At 38.8% G+C, this 20,598-nt stretch overlaps 2 protein-coding genes across 4 annotated transcripts; both read left to right on the forward strand.

The window, feature by feature from the left end:
- The first annotated feature begins 1,096 nt into the window (after positions 1 to 1,096).
- On the forward strand, positions 1,097 to 20,341 carry LOC125283864 (serine/threonine-protein kinase Nek9). Of its 3 annotated transcripts, none has more exons than XM_048227367.1 (24): positions 1,097 to 1,880; positions 3,430 to 3,607; positions 4,687 to 4,742; positions 4,882 to 4,952; positions 5,068 to 5,173; positions 5,529 to 5,660; positions 5,842 to 5,952; positions 6,176 to 6,240; positions 6,371 to 6,421; positions 7,639 to 7,831; positions 8,480 to 8,624; positions 8,865 to 9,065; positions 9,203 to 9,249; positions 9,361 to 9,522; positions 9,812 to 9,920; positions 10,064 to 10,225; positions 10,419 to 10,589; positions 12,994 to 13,053; positions 13,286 to 13,473; positions 13,568 to 13,723; positions 13,833 to 13,919; positions 14,810 to 14,863; positions 15,009 to 15,172; positions 20,256 to 20,341. In XM_048227367.1, the coding sequence occupies exons 1-23, from the start codon at positions 1,698 to 1,700 to the stop codon at positions 15,150 to 15,152; spliced, it is 2,832 nt and encodes a 943-aa protein (XP_048083324.1). In that variant the 5' UTR covers positions 1,097 to 1,697; the 3' UTR covers positions 15,153 to 15,172; positions 20,256 to 20,341. The 3 variants fall into 3 exon arrangements, with proteins under 3 accessions (XP_048083324.1, XP_048083325.1, XP_048083323.1); XM_048227368.1 differs by having other exon boundaries at positions 15,009 to 15,177; positions 20,256 to 20,336; XM_048227366.1 differs by lacking the exon at positions 20,256 to 20,341 and having other exon boundaries at positions 15,009 to 17,346.
- Positions 17,638 to 20,594, forward strand: LOC125283866 (acylphosphatase-1-like). The gene is given in 4 exon segments (XM_048227372.1): positions 17,638 to 18,070; positions 18,073 to 18,093; positions 20,256 to 20,289; positions 20,292 to 20,594. Coding segments are annotated over 4 exon segments (291 nt in total). The 5' UTR covers positions 17,638 to 18,013; the 3' UTR covers positions 20,471 to 20,594.
- Positions 20,595 to 20,598: the final 4 nt, after the last annotated feature.

A 20,598-nucleotide genomic window follows, 5' to 3' on the forward strand; every position in this document is an offset into this window, starting at 1 on the left:
CTAAAACAATGTTAAACTGGCCAGATAGTGAAATGCAATGAGTTAATAGAACGTTGGGACAGAATTAAACTCTGGCCAGACGCAGGCAAAATTGGGCAGCCTTGGTCTAGACCAGGGGTCGGCAACCTTTTCTCTTAAAAGGGCCATTTTGGACCAGAAATATAAAATAAATCTGTCTTGGGCTGCAAAGATATCAGAACCATTTAAGAGATCAGTTTAAATATCTCTATCTGTATTATCCTCAGGCATCTATGCTGTGCATACTGCTGTATTGTACAGTAGGCCTATAATATTTTCACTGTGTTGGGAGGGACAGCTTGAAGCTTAGGCCTAATGACTATGAAATTGTTAGAAATATTTTATAACTTCCATTTTTAGAGGAAGCCACTAGAGAGAAGCAGATGTTTTGGGTACAAAGGTAAAATTAAAAGTTCACATCCAGTTGTCTTTAATAATGTGCAGGCAATATCTCTATGATTTGATACATTGCTGAAACCTAGCACTACAAACCAACAGGAAGGAAGAGGGTAAAAAACTGACATGGAAAGATGGTATTTCAAGAGAAAGAGCAGTATATGACAGCAGTACATTATTTTTTCTTAATGCTCATAAAGTGGGTATAGGAAAGGGTATCATCAAATAACCCTAATACCCATGCAGAAAAATGTGACCATGGTCCCATTCCAACAAATCTGAGTTTGTCACCTCTGCTCTAGTGTAAAGTCAAAATGATTAACATAGTATAATGTATATTGACAAGTATAGTGGGTAGGCCATCATTACATTAAAACAAAAAAATAATCTGATCATTTGACAGATGGCCTATTGATAATATGACTTAACAGTTGTAGGCTTCTTGTCAGTAGGCTTGTGTTACTCTAACACTTTTTAAAGGACAGTGCAATTAAATGGAAACCTTAACAGTAAATTAACTAAAGTCGAAATGTACATGGGGCATGCATTTGTGTTATAACACAGCTTCTGGTTGAAGCCGCTCTGACTGAGGCATGGTCTGGTCTGAGGCCGCTAAACATTTCTCATCTGATCCACTTCCGCGTCTCGGTTTCATTCCCCTCCGAAAGTGTTTCCGGGTCCTGAATAATTTTAGGTTAGTGTAGAAAGTTGTTCGTGTTGGGAGTTCAGAACATCTCTTGACACCCATGGAAAACTAGACAGATACTGTATTCGTCTATTACAAAACAGGAATGCTTTTGCCTGTTAATGTAGTCTTACTGTGACATACTCTACGTTTGCCGACGAATACGTTTATTTCAATAGGCGATGTCTGTCAGGCTAAATAGCTAATAAGTTTTAGCTGTCTTAACAGCAGCTTGCCAACTTCTGTTTGGGTGAGACGTGACTTGATCAACATCTAAAGTAAACCACGCTCGGCGCTGTGGATTGTAATGTTATCTGTACCGCGTGTGTCTTTATCGTAGGCTAACAATACCCAGAATTTGCGTATCGACATTAATTTACATTTGGTGTTATTGCCCTGACGTTTGATCTAAACGTTATTCAACGTTGTCAACATGTTTATCACTTTGCTGCACGTACTTGCATCTAACCTACCTGGAGGAGCGTTAATTTAAAAACCATAGAGCTAAAGAGGACAGTCGTAAGTTTTTCTATTTTTTAATTGATATACACTTTTGTCCTCAGTCGACGATTGAGTGTGGACTTGCTGTCAATGAAAAATGTCAGTCGGGTGCGAGAGACACTACGGTTCCCTAGCTTCAGATACTAGCAATGACTCAGTGGTTAGTGGGAGATCGGCTAGTGGAGTATTGAGTGGAGAGGAGGAGAAATTGCATTACATCCCCATCAGGATCTTGGGAAAGGGAGCGTTCGGTGAAGCAACACTGTACAGACGAACTGAGGTGAGTTATCTTGGATAATGTGCACGTGTGAAAGATACGTCAGTAACATTTACCGTGGCATTTTTTACTTTATTTATTTCTACACTAGGTAACAAAACATTCTATTTATCGCAAACATTCAAATTCTAATATGGTTTCACTGGGCAGGAGGACGGTGAAAATGTGTTAACTAAAACTAGTGAGTTGTTAGACACGTGACTAAAACGTATTTGCTTCTGGCATGATAATAAAATGATGTAGTGGAGTGAAAGTATAAAGTAGGCCGATCTATAATTGAAATACTCAAGTAAAGTACACATTTATTGATATAATTCAGCTACTTCAGGAAATGTGTTCTGTTACATGCCACCACCACGAATTAATTGTTAAAGGTCAGTCAATCTGAATATTTCCAGATATGAAAAATATATTGGTCCACTCCAGCATCTTAAAATCAGGGTTCGGGTCATGGAATTTCTGGAAAGTCAGGGAATTTGATATTTTTGGGGGCAAAGTCATGGAATATCAGGGAATTTTGTTGCAGCAGTTTAAAATTTACTTGCCAAAATGCATTAATACAAATATATCCATGCATAATTAGTGTATATCTGGTTATTAGCTTTACTGCTTGCCCAACTTTGTTTATTAATGCCCATTTATTCATCTCCCACGCTAAAAAAGTAAAAGATTCTTGAACACTACGCAGCTGCTTTGGTATATTGTGCCATTCATCATAGAAATTCAGGGAAAAGTCATGGAATTTTACATTTTGACCTAGAGGGAACCCTGTAAATGCATGAAATGGAACATACATAGAATGTATAGGCTAGCTGTTTTGATAAAGCTATATGGTATAATGTTGTTCTTATTCTTGGACACAATGAGCAGTGAATAACATGCAAATTAGACGACCCTGTTGAAAAAAATAGCTAGAAACCAAATTTTGCTGGTAGCTGGTATTAGCTGGTCTTTGCTGGTTGGGCCACCAGGTCGACATGCTGCCGTGACCATCTGAGGAAGCTGGTCATGCTGGTGTGACCAGCCTGTTTTGTGGGATACAGCTGGTGTAAGATGGTCATGCTGGTGACCACCTTGCCAAGCTTGACATTGTTGGTGCTGGTTTGCTAGAATGACCAACATAAGCTGGCATGGCCAGTTAAACCAGCAATGTAAGACCAGCAACACCAGCTAAAATGACCAACTTGAGGTGGTACGACAAGCGAAACCAGCTGAATTACCATCGTAAACTGGGTAAACCAGCTGAAGGGATGTTTTGCTAGTGATGCTAGTGCTAGTCAACTAGCAAACCACCTTAAGCTGGTGAGGCTGTTTTTTTTTTTTTCTGCAGGGCAGTAAGCTGGTTTGTTGGAGAAATGTGCCATGCCATGGATATAACTTTGGTTCTTGTCTGGGGTGCAAGCATCTCCAAAGGGAATGCCAACACCTGATTTGGTTATTTTGTCAGATTTGTTCATCTGAAGTGTAGAAACAAGAAACATGTCCAAATGTTCCACTGGTTTCACATAAATAGCTCCCTCAAAGTAGCGAAATGCCTATAATCTCTTTTTAGGATAACTCTCTGGTAGTATGGAAGGAAGTCGATCTCAACTGCCTTTCAGACAAGAAGCGACAAGATGTGATGAACGAGATCAGCATCCTCTCCATCCTGCAGCATCACAATATCATTGCTTATTTCAATCACTTCATGGACAAGAACACGCTGCTTATCGAGCTGGAGTACTGTAATGGTATGAACCCCTGTTAGACCACACACACACACACACACATACATATCTAACTGAACCTTTCTTTGGTGTTGGAAGCCAATCCTGTTGTAAAATCTAATGTGGCATTTCATTTGAATTTCCCTAAATGTTCCCTTTAGCATCAGGTTGACAAATTATACAGGGTTTGGATATACAGGTTTATTTGAAAATAGGATTTTTTAATGTTGGACGAATATAGTCAGCAAGTTTTGGGAAAAGTCATGGAGTCATGCCCACATAGAATGTATTTGGTTCAGCTAAGATTAGTTAAACAATACTTTAATGTTTTAGCAGTCACATAATTTGACTGCATTGAAGTTAGCACAAATGTAGACATTCGCCTGGCATTACACAGATTACTTCCTATCTCATAAAAAATTGAATAAACTACAAATGTTATGCCTTGTATTCAGTTGTGCAACAAAGATAGTATTCAAACGTGATATTAAATTAATTGAAATTCAAGGTACTTTGTTCTATCCTAATATAAATTTGGATATTTATGATAGGATAGAACTGTTGAAATTGGTATGTCAAAAAGTAAGTGTCTCGAAAGTTCATTTATAGGGCAATTCCAATCTTTTGTATGGTCAACATTTTGGGTTGAAACAAAGGGGTTAGTAATCAAGGATCTTTGTAAATACTCTTAATTGTTATTCTGAATAAAGTATCTATAATTTTAAACACACATTTTGGAATGTTTCTAATCAGGTTGGTTTGAGAAAGATTTTGTAGGTCACCCTTACAGATAATCAAAAAAATCAAAAAGTGCTTCTATACCAATAGAGGATATGCATGTTCTTGCAAAATCTTTGACCAAAGATGCTTATGTCAAAAACACCAATTCACACACCACAATTGGAAGCCTATTGTACACCCTGCTTCTGGTGGAACATAAGTGACTTACCTTTGTATCAGCCAGAATCCTACTCAAAATAACGAATAAGGCTTAACCCTAAGAGTTGTTTTTGTGTCAACAAGTAGAGCTCACAACTGATCACTGTGAACTAATGTAAGGCAGTCCAAGCTCGACATTAAATGTTTGGTTGTTTTTTGTGCAGGGGGAAATCTGTATGATAAAATCATTCAGCAGAGGGGACAGCTTTTCACTGAGGAGGTATAGCACACACATCAAACTATTTTGCCATGTTGTTGTCGATGTATGTACTGTACAGTATGTATGTATGTATGTATGTATGTATGTATGTATGTATATGAATGTCTTCAATGGCAGTTCATGTTTTATTTCATTTCAGGTTGTCATCTGGTATCTTTACCAGATTGCTTCAGCGGTTGCACACATACATAAAGCTGGCATCCTGCACAGGTAAATAATTTCAGGTTCGCCAAAGCCCAACTCATCAGACAGTTTTGTATGTTGTGACTGTATGCATCTGTATTCCATAAGGAAATCCATGATATTCTCTGTTTTGTTCCTGTAGAGATATCAAAACATTAAATATCTTCCTCACCAAGACAAACCTTATTAAATTGGGTGATTATGGATTGGCCAAGAAGTTAGACAATGAGTTTTCCATGGCTGAAACAGTAAGTGTTGACTCTTACAATGTTATTATGTTTGAGTGAACAATAACAATATATAATTCGATTTATAATTATTTTAACGGTGACACAATTTTGAGTGTTTACTTCAGCTTTAAGGAGTTTAATTAAAACATTATATAAACAATTTAGTTGTTAGTTTAGGTATTTCTATACATATTCCACAGCATTATAAACTGTAACATTGTCTGTAAATTGTGCACTTCACCATACACGGTGCAGAATTTCTGTTGGTGGAGGATGGAACTATACTATAGGACCCAGTTAAAGTGTTTATAACAAATATGCTGTATGTAGCACATAAACTGGTATTGGCCTCTAAATGAAAGCATTTCTTCAGTGTGTAGGAACACCATACTACATGTCTCCTGAGCTTTGCCAAGGGGTTAAGTACAACTTCAAGTCTGATATTTGGGCCATGGGCTGTGTGCTTTACGAAATGCTGACCCTCACCAGAACCTTTGATGCAACGGTAGGACATAATTTTAATGATTTAATTGTTTTGAAGATTGTTACATTTTTATCACTACAAATTTATACCAGTCATTCAGTTATGTTGTAAAATACCTTAATGTGTGCAGTGCACCTCTTATGGAAGGGATGGACGTTAACGCTTTGGGGTCATTGTTGAGTATGTATTGATCTCTCCTTAGAACCCGCTCAACCTCTGTGTGAAGATTGTCCAGGGCAATTGGACGATGGAGGTCAGATCAGACGTGTACTCCTCTGATCTCCTTCAGGTGGTCTACAAATGTCTCGATCAGGTCAGGACTTACTGTACACAGGGTTACATACACAAACACACACACACACATATATATATATGTATAGACATACATGTATGCATCCATTTTGTAATATTCATTATGAAGAGAATCTGCATGAATCATGAAATGCTATGAAAGATCAATTGAATTCACATCTTTGAGGTCACCAAACTCTGTCTTGCGGACATTGTTCACATAATATTTCCGTTTTGTACAACAGGATCCAGAAAAGAGGCCCACTGCTAACCAGATTATGGATGAACCGATCATCTTGTGCATCAGGCCGTGAGTGACTAGAAGAAGAGGGTGGGGAGATAGCAGAGTAATGTCACTTGAGAGGAACATGCTTTAACTAGGAATTTACTTCCAATTCATTGATCATATGTCGTGTGCATTTGTGTGCGTTCATTCACAGGGGTTTGGAGGAAAGAGTAGCAGCACTTAACTCTGCTATAAAGAAGCCTAAGTAAGTTTCTTTGCTTTATCATCACTGCATGTTGTAAAAGTATTCAGTAGTTGCGTCATTACATGTTCAAACAATAAACATGGCAGAAACCTGCTTAAACTATTATGATTTTTTTATTATTTAGTCATTAAAAGCAGTGCTACCCATTGCTTTATTCATAAAATGTTGGGTTCATTCTCAAACCTATGCATAAAACATACGTAAATGAGCTACATTGAATTATTTCAATGCATAGCCTACCCACACACTAGTTTATACAGCACATACAAAAACTATATAAAATACTTATTTTTGTTATTTAGAACTTTGTACCTTTAAGGACACAAATTTTGTTTGTGAATGAATAATGTATCGTACTGTAAATAAATAAATGTTCTTCCTTAAAATACAGGGGTCATAAGTGAGTACACCCCTATGTTAAATTCCCATAGAGGCAGGCAGATTTTTATTTCTAAAGTCCAGTTATTTCATCCTATGCATCATGAAAGTGCCCTTGGTCTTTGGAATTAAAATAGCCCCACATCATCACATACCCTTCACCATCATCACATACCCTTCACCATACGTAGAGATTGGCATGGGGTACTTTCCATAAGATCATCTCTCAATGTTAATCAAACCAGCTATTAGCCTAACTGAAATAAAATAGAAAAAATAGCATGTTAGCTAACATTAACTCTGCCACCGTTTTTTTGAAGACAACCCTGTGAAGAGGATAAAACGCACGCACATCCAAGTCTGATCCTGGGTGCTGGACAAAAAAATGACGATGAGAAAGAGAGGGAAAAAGTCTGCAACACCAGTATATGCTCCCAATAGTTATGTTTTTATTACCGTGACGTTTCGGGCCAGCTCAAGCCCTTCGTCGTCTTGGGAGCATATACTGGTGTTGCAGACTTTTTCCTCTCTTTCTCAAAATAGCACCCTGGCCAACTTTTCTTGTCAAAAAAAAGGTGCCAATCGTGAATATAGCCCAAGGTTACCATAAAAAAACAGCCTCTCTTGTAATACCATATTATACCTCAAGTGGTGCGTATCAGATACAATGCACATCAATGGAAGAGGATGTAGTTGTAGTTGTAGTTGTGCATTCAAGACATATTGAATCCCCTCTAAGACAAGGGTATATCTCAAATCTGAGCATGCACCATCAAAAAATTAGTTTGTGTGATTGTCCCTTCTAACATTTTCTCTCCTGCGTGAACTCTGTGTTTTAGGCTGAGCACAGTGACAGAGAGCCCTGTTGCCGTGGTTACCACACGCTCCAGGGAGGTGTACTTCTGGGGGGGAGGCAAATTCACCCCACAAAAGCTTGACACGTTCAAGGGTGGCAGCAGTGCACAGCATGTTTGTGCTGGGGAGACACACTTTGCTGTTGTTACCGTTGAGAAGGAATTATACACTTGGGCGGTGAGCAGACAAACTGACAAACTTTTGATTGACTAAGAAATTCCTGACATAGGTATTCATTTAATGAAATTCAGAACTGAAAGTTTATGGCTGGCTCCAAACCAAAAGTATCTGGTGCAATGATACAATGTGAAGCATAGTGGTGATCCCTTATATGTTGTATGTGTATACTTTCTTGATGGCATCCTGTTTAGTGTTGCCTTACTGTTTTTATTCTTATATATTTATACTTAAGTGTTTGCTGATTGCTTTTATCCAAAGCAACTTGCATTTGTCAATTGTTGACAGTCTCCCCAGAGCAGCTCAGGGTTAAGTGCCTCAAGGGCACAATGGTGGCAGCCGGGACTTGAACCCACAACTGTCTGGCTACTGCATGCTAGCCCAGTTCCTTAGCCACTACACTACTACTGCATGCTAGCCCAGTTCCTTAGCCACTACGCTACCACGTTAATACTTTGCTCCCCTAGGAGCTAAATATTAGAAATATTGCATAAATCTTTTGATTTTTTTTTTTGTCATGAGACAGTAAAGCCTGTTAGTTCTAGCCATGTACCTTAAAGATGGACACATTCTGTAGAACAAAGTTCTAATCTCTGGATTGATGTGGTCTCTGTTTGCGTTTCTGTCTGTGCATGTGCCTACAAACAGAGTGTGCAAGGTGGAGCGAAGATGGTGGGTCAGTTAGGTCACGGAGACCAGGCCTCCTATCGGCAGCCGCGCCGTGTGGAGCGCTTGCAGGGGAAGGCCATCCGCCAGGTGTCCTGTGGAGCGGACTTTACTGCCTGTATTACTGGTGAGTGAAGTCGGACGTGGAGAATCAGTCCTACACAGGAATTACTATTACTATAATACCATCATGGTATTTTGTGATAGTATTTGTGTATAAGATTATTAAGAATTATTTAAGATGGTAATTAATATCCCTTGAAGAGTTGATTTCTAGAACTTGTGCACTCTTATGTGTCCTTTTTCTACTCCCTGCTAAATGTATCCTATCCAAGGTAATGTTGTATTATTGTGTGGTTGAGGGTAGATGAGGATCAGCTGTACCTGTTTGGCTCGGACTACTACGGCTGCATCGGAGTGGAGAGTGAGCTGGGCATGGAGGTGCTGGAGCCGGTGCTGCTGGAGTTCTTTACGGAGCGGCCCGTCTGGCAGGTGTCCTGCGGCGACAACCACGTGGTGGTGCTGACCCACAGCCGGGACGTTTACTCCTGGGGCTGCGGAGAGTACGGTGGGGACCACCCCTCCTTTTCACTTTCCTTGATCTGTTTTAGTTCATTTGATTTATTTAATCTATTTTGAGATCAAATCTTTTGTATGATTGCTGTTTTTTTTTTTTTTTTGTTTTTATGATTCCTTCTTCTATAGGGCGGCTTGGCCTGGACTGTGAAGATGACTTTTCCTCCCCAATGCAAGTGAGTGGAATCGAGTAATATTGGTGCACACAGTGGTTTCCTTTAAGAGGCTTCAGGGCCTGATGTACTAACACATCAGTGACTTCTCTTCTACACCTGTCTCCTTCACAGGTGGAGCTGCCCAAAAGTGCAACCATTGAGTCTGTGTGTTGTGGTAGTGATGGAACATTTTTCCTCACTGAATCTGGGAAGGTTTTAGCCTGTGGAAACAATGAGTTCAACAAGCTGGGTCTAAACCAGGGCATCACGGGCCTTAAGCACAAACCCTGGGAGGTGTGATATATTTATATTGTCTGAGTGGAACTAGAGCCCTATGTGTGGCAAATAGGTTTTCCTGCCATGTGTAGGCTAATGATATGTAATACATTTTTAAAAAGTTTAAAAAATCTTAGGACTATTTTTAAGTATTGTCACATGAATTAAGACTAAATAACAATATCTCTTGAAATAATAAGTAGAATTTGGTTGCCTTTTTTCAACTTCCTCATTACTTCTTTCCTTATTCAAAACTTCCTTATTGAGATCCCAAATAATTTCTCTGTTTCTTCCCACGTTTCATTAGAGTTACCAAGGAGTGCCATATACGATCACACCCACCCTTGTAAAACAGCTAGCTCGCTTCAAGATCCATATTATTTCTCCTGGAAAGACCCATACTGCAGCCATAGATGGTACTGTTATCTTCAATCCCTTTTTAATCTTGATTATTGTTCTTTTGAATTGATTTCTCATTTCAGTTAAATCCAGTCTGACATGCTTGACTGATCTTTTTAGTATTGATGAACATCTTAACACTGTGTATGCTGCTCCGTAGAGAGAGGTCATCTGATGACTTTCGGCTGCAACAAGTTTGGACAGCTTGGGGTGAAGGATTTCAAGAAGCACCAAGATGTCAAACTGCTAATGGGTGCTTTTGGGGGAAAGATCGTCACCAAGGTGTCGTGCGGAGATGGATTTACTGTTGCAGCAACTGAGGGTAAGTGCAAGACTTGAGTTTGAGAAAGGCGCTATGTAAATAAAATAAATAATAAGAATTATTATTATTGCAAGTACTATTATTAAGACTAGATTCTTTGACTCTCTCTTGGTAAAGAATAAAGATGAGGAGTCATCAAATCTCAGCTATTTTTTTTATGGTAATCTCGTGCTGTACTTTCTCGTGCCTGCAGACAATCAGATCTTTGCTTGGGGGAATGCTGGGAATGGTCGTCTTGGGATGCCCCCGCCAGACAGAGGCTTTGGCTCAGAGGTGTGTCCTGCTCTTCCCCGACCCATCTTCGGCTCTCTCCACCACGTGCCCGACCTGTCCTGCCGAGGCTGGCACACCATTCTGATCATGGGTAAGACAATCTGTCTAAATCTGACGCGTAATCACACAGACCACACAGTTTTATCACCCTCAGTCTCCTCTTGCATTAAGACGCATTAAGACAACACATACCTTGGAGATCTTGTACTTGCCTCTTGCTTTGAAGTACAAAAAGTGGAGCTGCTTGAACCATAACCGTATTGTGAACCATAACCGTATTGTGAACCAAAACTGTATTGTGTGTTTAACTGGCTGGGTGCACCAACTTGGCTATAACATTGTTTTTGGTTGCTTCAGTGCATCAAACTAAAATTGGATTGACATTGTTGTAGTTGCATTAGTGCTAGTTAGGTTCAGGGAAAAACAGTCTTTGTAGTTTTTATCCAAGTGATTAGAGCCCGACCGATGTGGGATTTTAAAGGCTGATACTGATTTCGATATTTGCTAAATAATAAATGATGAATCGGCCGATATTCATTTTTAACAAACACAATGTAAAAATGTACTCTAATATTTAGTATATTGAAAAGTTCTCATCAAGGTGTGACATTGTGTTTAAGTAGGCTTCACTATCTGGTATCCTAATGAAAGGCTTTTATACAATTAATTATGAAATAATTATTATGAGTCTTAGCATTAGGTTTTTGTTTTTATTACAATAACTTGTAACACCACAATAACTTTCAAGGTATTTACTTTATGGTTTATGATGGTATTGTTTGTGTTTTTTACACACAACATCATTAAACAGTGTGATACTTTGTGTGGCTGGAAAGGAAAATTGCGTAATGTAAGATAATGTCCATGCTCTCATATGACTGCTTAAACACATTGCCTGCGTCGCGTCTGCGGAACGGCTCAGTTGTGTGTTAATTTTCATTTTTGAGCGCCCAGGTTAACAGGTTACAACAGCCACACGGCCTCCGTCATATCCACGTCTCAGACACGGCTCGAACCGCGCTGCAACCGCCACCCAGCTAGAGAATAGAAGGGAAGCCGATTTTTTTCTGCTTGATGCAAGCAGTTCTGTGCAAAAATACGTTGAAAATAGTAAAGTGTAAAAAAATTCCCCTTTATAAAAAAATATAAAGGGGAAATGGAGCGTACATGTGTAGTATAAAGTAGCAGAAATGGGGTGACCACCAACCAGACTCTGAAAAGGAGGACAGGTTGTGTCTAAAGTGAGGACAAATTTGCCAAAATGAGGACACTCCCCAATTTCTGCTAATAGGACTATTCCTGTTGGAAAGGATTGGGTTGGGGGTGTTAGTGAAAATGTTAACATTAAGTCAACAGTGTGATATTTAATGCGATTGGAAAGGAGAACTGCATAATGTAAGATAAAGTCTATACTCTCATATGACTTCTATGTTTCATTTTGCTGCTCTGCCGCCATTGCACAGCTGTTATAAGCATTGTTAGCTGTGGAGCACTTGTCATGAAGGCAGACAAACCCCCAAAAAGAAGGACACTCTACCTAGGTCTGAACAGAGGGCTTGAAATCCGGACACTAGACAAGCAATGGCATTAGCTAGCGCTAACTACTGTACTGTCAGTATGATCAGAAAATTTATGGGATGACAATCGAAAGAGGAAATTATAGTGCTTGTTATAACCGTGTTTATGTTTCACAAATACACCAACAATCAAGTTAGCCTGCACCACTCAACCACTGCTAAACGGAAAAGACAAAACTGGAAATTTAGATGAAGGATCAGTATTTGGCTTTCCCTTATTTAATTTAAAAATAACTACCAGCCGTTATAAATACGGATACAGATAGATAGGCAAATAGCTAATATCGGCACACTGATTTATCGGTCGGGCTCTATGAGTGATTCATACTTTAAAAGTTTGAATTTACCCCAGAAAATGACAAATGTTCTATTAATATTGCTTTAGTGCTTTTGATAGATGCTACTGTAGATGCCTCATACTAGATACTTGCATTGTCAGACATTGGTCCATATTATTGGATGTTTTAAACTTCCGTAATAGCCTTTGAGCAGCTTTTGCAAAAATGGAATATGGTGTAATTATATTGTTATTAGTGTTTAATTTCTTGTAAGTACAAATCCTTGTGCTTTCTTTGGCTTAGACTGATTCCTTCATGTTTACATAGGAACAGGTCTTCTTACATAGTGATAATGTTGAGACTGTCTAGTGTAGCTACCTGGATGGATGACTTTTGACTGCTTTACCTAAATACAGTATTGTGTACGTATGTATTTGTAATATATATATGGTTATGGTATTTAGCAGACACTTTTATCCAAAGCGACATACAAACAACAACAATACAATAGTTACATTTAACAGTAAACAATTAAAAAGTTGGTAAGGTTACATTAAGGAGAATATAAATAGCAATAATAAACAACAATGTCAATGTAATATACTGTATATATAAAATATATTGTACTCCTTTTTTCCAGAAAAGGTCCTCAATTCAAAAACCATCAGGTCCAACAGCAGTGGAGTTTCTATTGGCAGTGGTAAGACCATGTTTTAAACAAATAGTGAATAGATTTCCTTTCCCATAAAGGAACACAGGAAAGTGGGAGCCTTGAAGCACATCACCACACACCAACATGTTCAATTGTTGGAAAAAGTTTAATCAATGTTGTGTAACAGAAAAAAGTTTGTATAACCAGTTTAATGACCACCACTTCACTGTCACCAGAAATATTTAGAATTTTAAATGATGTTCTTACATTTCCTATCAAGGTGTGAGTCATGCGTCCACAGCCTCAGTGGATCTGGATGTTGACCAGGGCTCAGCAGACACAGAGCTGCGCGATGGGACCTTGGGGAGAACTGTAGAAGCTGACACGGAGGCGAGATATCTGGACACCTCCATGATGTCCATGACTAGCCAAACAGGGAATAGCTCTTGTCCCTCCTGGCTGCGGCAGGTATCAATTTCCTATTTTTGTTGAGGAAAAAATAGTCTGTTCCAAAATGTTTGCTTGCATCTGTGTATATTCATACTTTACTTTTGCAAAACAGGAACTGAAGGATGCAGAATTCATCCCAATGCCAGAAAGTTCCAGCTCCATCTCCAACCCTTTGGCTGCCTCATACTCTGAGAGCGCACACCCAACACTTCCTTATGATGAGCTGCAGGAGTTGAAGGCTGCAGCTGCTGCAGTGAAAGGATGCTCGGTAATGCACAAAAAAAAGATTATTAAATGTATATTATTTTCACATTTTGTTTTCCTTGTTTGTTTGTTTGTTGTTGTTGTTGTTTTTTGAACATTTCTTTGCTCAACAGACAGACTCATCGGGTTGCGAGAAGGCCATTGGTGTGGAGGCAGGTCTCAGAATGTCCTGCTGCCAAGCCAGCAGTGACCTTGCAGAGGTCAGTCAAGGACACCAAACAAAACGCTCCTTGGGGGTTTAAGTCCAACACAAATGTCAATCTGCAGTTTAGCATCATCTCTGCTGCTGTTAAAGAGACTGTAAACTGGGCAGACTTTTAAAAGCACTAGCTATACCGTAATTTCCCGCGGTTTATACATTGATTTTGCAAAATTTCTTCAGCTATGAGGTTAATACACAGGGGCAGTTAATATGGTATTAATATGGTTTTGTTTCTTTTATCTTGCATAAAACACTGTCCTGCGGCTTATACACAAAGCGGCTAATATACAGGAAATTACTGTAAGGTTGCTTTTGCACGGTGAAAAGAACTGCACACACAGCAACAACTGTCCAGCGCCAACTAGCGCATAGGCTACATTCTGCTGCTAGTTCAATATACAGATATACGGTGCAGATGTACAAAGCTGTAAACAAAGCAGTGCTAGCTAGCATTTTCACACTACTCTTGCTCATCAAAGACAGTGCGTAATCTTCTCCACACTTCTCTTGCTCACCAAAGACACTGAGTAATCTACTTCTAATCAAGAAATGATAAAAAGTTGCTAATCACTTTCATTTTCATTAAACATCATTCGTCATTGGTCTTTCCAATGGCTAATTTTACCACAGTCCAATGCAGACAGGAGACCAATTTAAACACACAACATTACAAAATGACACCAAAATGGCATGTGCATGTGTGTACCCAATACACACCAATTCTGACAATCCAAGTAGAAATGGCCGAATAACAGTTACAAGGCAAAGCCACACACACACTGACTGTGTAGCCAGACAACTTGATGTGCTCATCATTTCCTTCCCTTCAAAGTCCAGATAAAGAAACATGTTGGTTTCATCAATAACATGCTTTCTCTTCCTCTACAGCTTAAAGAAATTGTTAACAGGCAAGAGGCAATGATTCAGTTGTTACAGAAGCAGGTAAGGTCTCGCTTCAATAGATATATATTGTTAAACTCATTGTTTCAACTGAATGTTTTCATACCATCTCATCAAGCATCAAATTATTGATGGATTTAATATGAATTTGAATAATCTGAGTTGATGCCACCCTTTGACACTGCAGTTCAATGACCAGCTGAAAGAGAATGAAAAATTATGGACAGCCATTCAAAATATGACAGTCAGCAATGCTGTTGATGAACGAACAAATCACCTCTCAAGTCCTCAGCCATGTGATGAGGAGGAGGAGGAGGAGGAGGAGGGATGAGCCAACACAGGAGCCCAACTGTGAGGAAAGTTCTGTTCTACCCTATTATGAGGGGATTTAGACACTGGCCAATCGCTTCCCTCTGTGCTTTGGTTGGCAAAGGTCTCAGTAAGAGGTAGGGAAGGAGTGTTGCTTTTCCTCTTAGTTGTGACGGCGGAAAATGCCCACCACCTACCAGTAAGGTCTAGAATCTTTTTTTTTTTTTTTGGCCTTTTCATTTCATTTGGAAGGTTGTTTTCATTCCATTTCCACTATATATATATATATATATATATATATAGATATAGATATAGATATAGATATAGATAATATTGCTTGTATTTTTTTTGACACTTTCAATGCATCTTCATAACAGCTCAGCTGTTTGAATATACTTGCAGCAATACTGCTTATTGCTTATCTTAAGCGAACAATACAACTTTTAAAATGACACCTTAAAAGGAATGCATTTGGAGCTTCACCCTAATAGGTTGGGTGGTTTATAGACTTGTTTGTTTTATGAAATGATTTTTTTTTCCAGCCACAGTGTGACTCTCATGTGAAATGTTGCCATAGTGTAACAGACTGTAACTGAAGTGCTGCAGTTTTGTTGAAAAGAATAGGCTGCCGTAAAAAGCCTTTTGGACACTTTGTTACACCTCAGATGTTTTTAGTGGTAGTTAAATTTGAGTATCATTGTCCACAACTATTATTCACCGTCCATCATGTCATGAGCATACAGAATTACATGTCACATGCTGCAATAACATTTTTATGACACTATGGGTTTGTTTTTGTTCACTCAGGTGTTAGTTTAGCAAGTGGAAAATATGGGACATTGCAGAAATTACCCTTATCGGAGGATAGAGGACTTTCAAGTCGGTTATTTACCAAACTGGTAACTGGTTATATAGTTACTGAATAAGATGTGTATAGGAATACGCCAAAGAATTAAGGATTATTGTCCTCAATCCGTTGAAATTTAAAACGTGCCTTATTAAGATATTAAGTAATATTTGTCTTACAGATATCCATTGGTGCTCCAGTGGTCTTGTGGAGCATATTTAAATTATAGAATTATGTATCTGGAGTTGACTATGCTGAAAAGGGCCGTAAAGGTGTGAGTTCACAATAACAGTTTTTAAACCCAGTTCACCTTTTGATGGTGTAACTGTTGTCTAGACTGATTGTAAGCCTATGGGAGAGCTTTGTCAGTCACAGATTGTGTCACAATTTAAAATGAATTTTTCAAGTTGTTTGCAGACATGTTCTTCAGAGGCATTCTGCATTTTACAGTGCAACAACTACATTACTCACTTTTCACAGAACCAACTTGAGAGAGCAAGTATGTTTACTTTTGTTTACTTTTATGTGCCTTCTTTTTTCAGTGTCATTATGTATTTTGTCACAGGTATGTTTGAGTGCCTGGAGTAAGGCCCAGAGCAACTACTGATCACATTATTCTACCAAGTCTTGTGTAAAGATCCTGAATGTGGTACTTGAGAGGGGTATTACAATTTGTCATATAATGTCTGTGTGCTAGACTCTTGACTGGCAAGTGGATGAATAATGGTCTCGGAATCACTTGTTACCTGTATCTATTTTAACAGTGAAACCAAAGAAAGTCATGGATATTAATAAATAACACGTATACGTACGTACATACGGTTTTGTGTGAAAATCATTTTCACACCACAACTTGACCGCGTTGAGCTTTGATTATTGTCTTATTGTCGGAATAGACTTAAGTCTTTTAACCTGTAATGAGAAAGTGGAATGAGAATGAGTAGAATGAGAAAGTGCAGTATTGAGCTAGAACACCAAAAACATATCAACTGGGTAAAGCATCTATATAATATAATCCTACAGGCAGAGTGTCAATCAAAGTTTAACCGTTTTTGCCACTGGGAGGCTCAAAATGTTGTTTTAAGTGTCTTGGTAACATGGAGAAGATCCCTATTGAGATAACTACTCCCCTGGTTACCTCAACGACTGTAAATTACTTAGTATAGTCATCAGTATCAGTGTTTTGTTTCCTTTTGACCTACATGTACTATAGCAGGTTAAAAAAATCCCTGAGTTCTCCTTTAAAGCTTCATGTAATGTGCCAAACTATGTGATCCTCTGGCTTATACAAATGAGACATTGTTTTATCATATATTGTATGTTAACACACTAATAAAGGTTGGACCTCTAATGCTCCTATAATGGTTGATATTTGAATATTTGGTGTATTGTCTTTCTAGAATTAGAATGCAGCCTACATAAAAATTGCACTCATTTTAGAGAGTTGTTGTGGCCCATTATGGTTGTAGTTTTATCATTGAGAAGGTTTTTTTTTTTTTTTTTTTTTCAGCTTTTTTTAGTCTTTTTTACAGAACTTGAATCCATACAAGTCTGCAAGGGATATGAATGTTTGGGATTTTTAGTCTCCCAGACCCAATTTTCAAATGCAAAACATAGAATATGATTTTTTTTTGTGCTTGTAAGCAAACCGCTGCCTGAATGCATAAAAAAAGCAACATGCTTAAAAATGGGGATTTCTGTTTTTGCAAACATACAATTGGTTTGGTTTTGGTCAAAACATATTTTGTGCAAAGTATGGTCTTATAAAGTAGTTTCACAGCCACAAGCCTCCAAAGAGCATAGAAGGCTTCTACACTGATTAAGACCAAGTAGCCCACGGGTATTATGATATTTTAAGAGGACTTTTATTTTGGTATAAATGCAGCCAATGTTTGGCCGGAAGTTGAACTGATGAATGAATGAAATGAAACGACGTTGAAGCCAGAGCCAGTTGCATAGACCGCCTCAGAGCCACGGGTCAAGCGCTTGTGAAATTCGCATCAGAAGCTGGAGTAAAGTTCTAGTTGACCTCCACTATGGCTACTGACCTTCTGTCAGTGGATTATGAAGTCTTCGGTAAAGTTCAAGGGGTATTTTTTTTCGAAAGCACACTCAGGTAGGGTATCCTATCCTGTTTAATTGCTATGGTAACCTAAAATCCAGAAAGAGCCTGGTTTGTGATGTGTAGCATAAACGAACCTAAAATCTGTGATGGGTATGATGGCCAAGGGACAAATGTCGCTCAATAAAGAAAAAGGCGTCTGGCTATGGTGTCGCAGCCTGATGTGTAGTCTGCAGTTGACATGACAAATTGGCTCAGTTTGGCTATCGTGATTGCTATGCACACACTAATGTGTGGGCATGTCAACGATAATATTTTGGTGCAAACACACACACACACACAGCCAGTCAAACACATCCTACGTGAGCCTACGTGAACATCACACGCTCAAAACGCCGAAACTCACCCGAACATTCTATTTTGGCCCATTGTCATTACCACAACAAGCAAGATGACCTCAGAGGCTCTGCTTCACACCATTTCACTTGTATAGGCTAGCGCTATCAGTTTCCCCCAAAAAAAGGCCATTGACTATGGTCATAGCTGTATAGCTGTCCCAGAAACGAGGTTTGCAGCTGCATGTGAAATCAGAACTAGTCTTGGTAGGCTAATGTTCTTTGAAATGTTTTAACCTGGGCTGATCAGCATTTTCTGTACGCATATTAGGCTATTTCCCCAATACCTGTTGTTAATCATATCAGAATATGAATGCAAACCCACAGAATAGCCCATAACGTACCATCAAGTTGCTAGATTGAATGTTGTGGAAAATAACCAATGATAGGACCTAAATTCAGTTTGATATTCACATTTTCTAACTGACTTTGAATCAGGTTCCAGAATATCACAATATGGAATGAAAGAGTTTGAGGTGTGATGAAAGTAGGCCCAGCTTTGTCCACTTTTCCATTTTCTTCCTGATTTTTTTTAATACCTTTTCTGTTCAGTAGCTTGGTACAGAAAACGATGTTTGTTCATTTACCCGTAGGAAGGCTACAATACCTAGGCCTACTTAGTTGGATGTAGTTATGGTTATGGTTACTTAATCCAATAACCATAAAAAGTGAAAGACCAAAAATGGAGGTCTGAACCGAACCATGGATTTTGGAATTGTTACTGTACATCCCAGGAATGATGAAGGCTGATTATGATTTCTGATTGCAGTGTCAAATAGTAAGTTCTTATGGTGTGTGTGTGTTTTTTTTTTTTTTTTTGGTTACATTTTTGACAGTGTCGACATAAGAGTGACATGACACTGTCATTAAACAAGTCATAAACATGACATACGTGACATTTTTTTGTCATAACAAGTTAGGGTTGGGGTTAGGATTAGGGTTAGAGGTTAGGTCACTCTTATGTCGATACTGTCAAGTAAAGTGTTACCACATTTTTTTCAGTGAAAATGTCATGGTGAATGTCATCTCATGTGGGAATAACTGGGGGGAAAGTTTAAGAGAGTTAAACAGAGTCTAACAGAGTTGTCCAGTTGTGTGCTTGTCGTCACTTTGTAATTCAATTGTAGTCCATGTGGACTTTCATGTCCAACAATTTTAATGTGAAACTTGGGAATTTACCATTTCTGTCACTTGAAAGCTTTCACAAGCGTCCCAAGCCACACTTTTAAGTAGATACAGTTGTTTATTTAAGATTAATGAGCGTATGTTTTAACCTTTGTGTGCCGTCCATGTTCTTCACTCTTTCCCACTGCACAAGCACATGAACGCTCGCAGTCAGAAAAACATCATCATCACGGGGGCGGTCCCTAATATTCCCAGATGCCATGAACACACCATTACCTCCTGGGGGTCAAACCGCTTGTCTAACAGTCCCCCATAGAGTAACACAGACCATACTGGCCACTGGCTTTGAGGTTCCTTCCATGTTGCCAATGGCAAATGCAACTGCATTGAACCATTAGGTCAGGAGCTAATCTGGCAAGTTAAGTGCCCACTACATCTTATGTTCTTTGAAGATGGCAACGTCACAGGTTGTTTTAATTGGTTATATGAGACATGAAATGCACTAAACAAATCCAAAACAGAAATCCTTAACCATGATGATTACTGTTTATTTTGCTCATGCTAGATGTTGCCACTTAAAAGAATCGATGTGTTAAAAGGGTTAAAATCTTGATTTTTTTCCCCAGAGGGTGGTCTTTAAAACATCTAAAAGCTCATGTTGTTTTCCGAAAGATAAGACATTCATTTGTTTTTCAGAAAGAGGGACAGCAGTTGGGCCTAGTTGGCTGGGTGCAAACACGGAGGCTGGCACTGTACAGGGCCAGCTTCAAGGACCAACGGACAAAGTGAAGCAGATGCAGGAATGGCTGAAGACGACAGGAAGCCCTCGATCACGAATTGACAAAGCTGAGTTCAAGAACGAGAAGAAGATTGAAACTTTAGATCACGAAGACTTTAAAGTTGTTAAATGAATAGCCTTCATTTTACTATCATTATTTATATTTGACATGAATTGGTATCTAAATTAATTGTGTAAATGTTTTGTGTTGACAATAAACCTCTCTCTAGAGACAACCCTGGAGAGGATGTATCTGCCTTT

Source organism: Alosa alosa, chromosome 19, assembly GCF_017589495.1.
Source record: "Alosa alosa isolate M-15738 ecotype Scorff River chromosome 19, AALO_Geno_1.1, whole genome shotgun sequence".
Lineage (NCBI taxonomy): Eukaryota > Metazoa > Chordata > Actinopteri > Clupeiformes > Clupeidae > Alosa > Alosa alosa.

Coding starts and splice junctions, on each gene's coding strand:
- LOC125283864 (XM_048227367.1), top strand. CDS start 1,698: ATGTCAGTCGGGTGCGAGAGACACTACGGTTCCCTAGCTTCAGATACT. Junction 4,953..5,067: donor AAAGCTGGCATCCTGCACAG/GTAAATAATTTC, acceptor TTGTTCCTGTAG/AGATATCAAAACATTAAATA. Junction 13,724..13,832: donor CTGCAGTGAAAGGATGCTCG/GTAATGCACAAA, acceptor TTTGCTCAACAG/ACAGACTCATCGGGTTGCGA.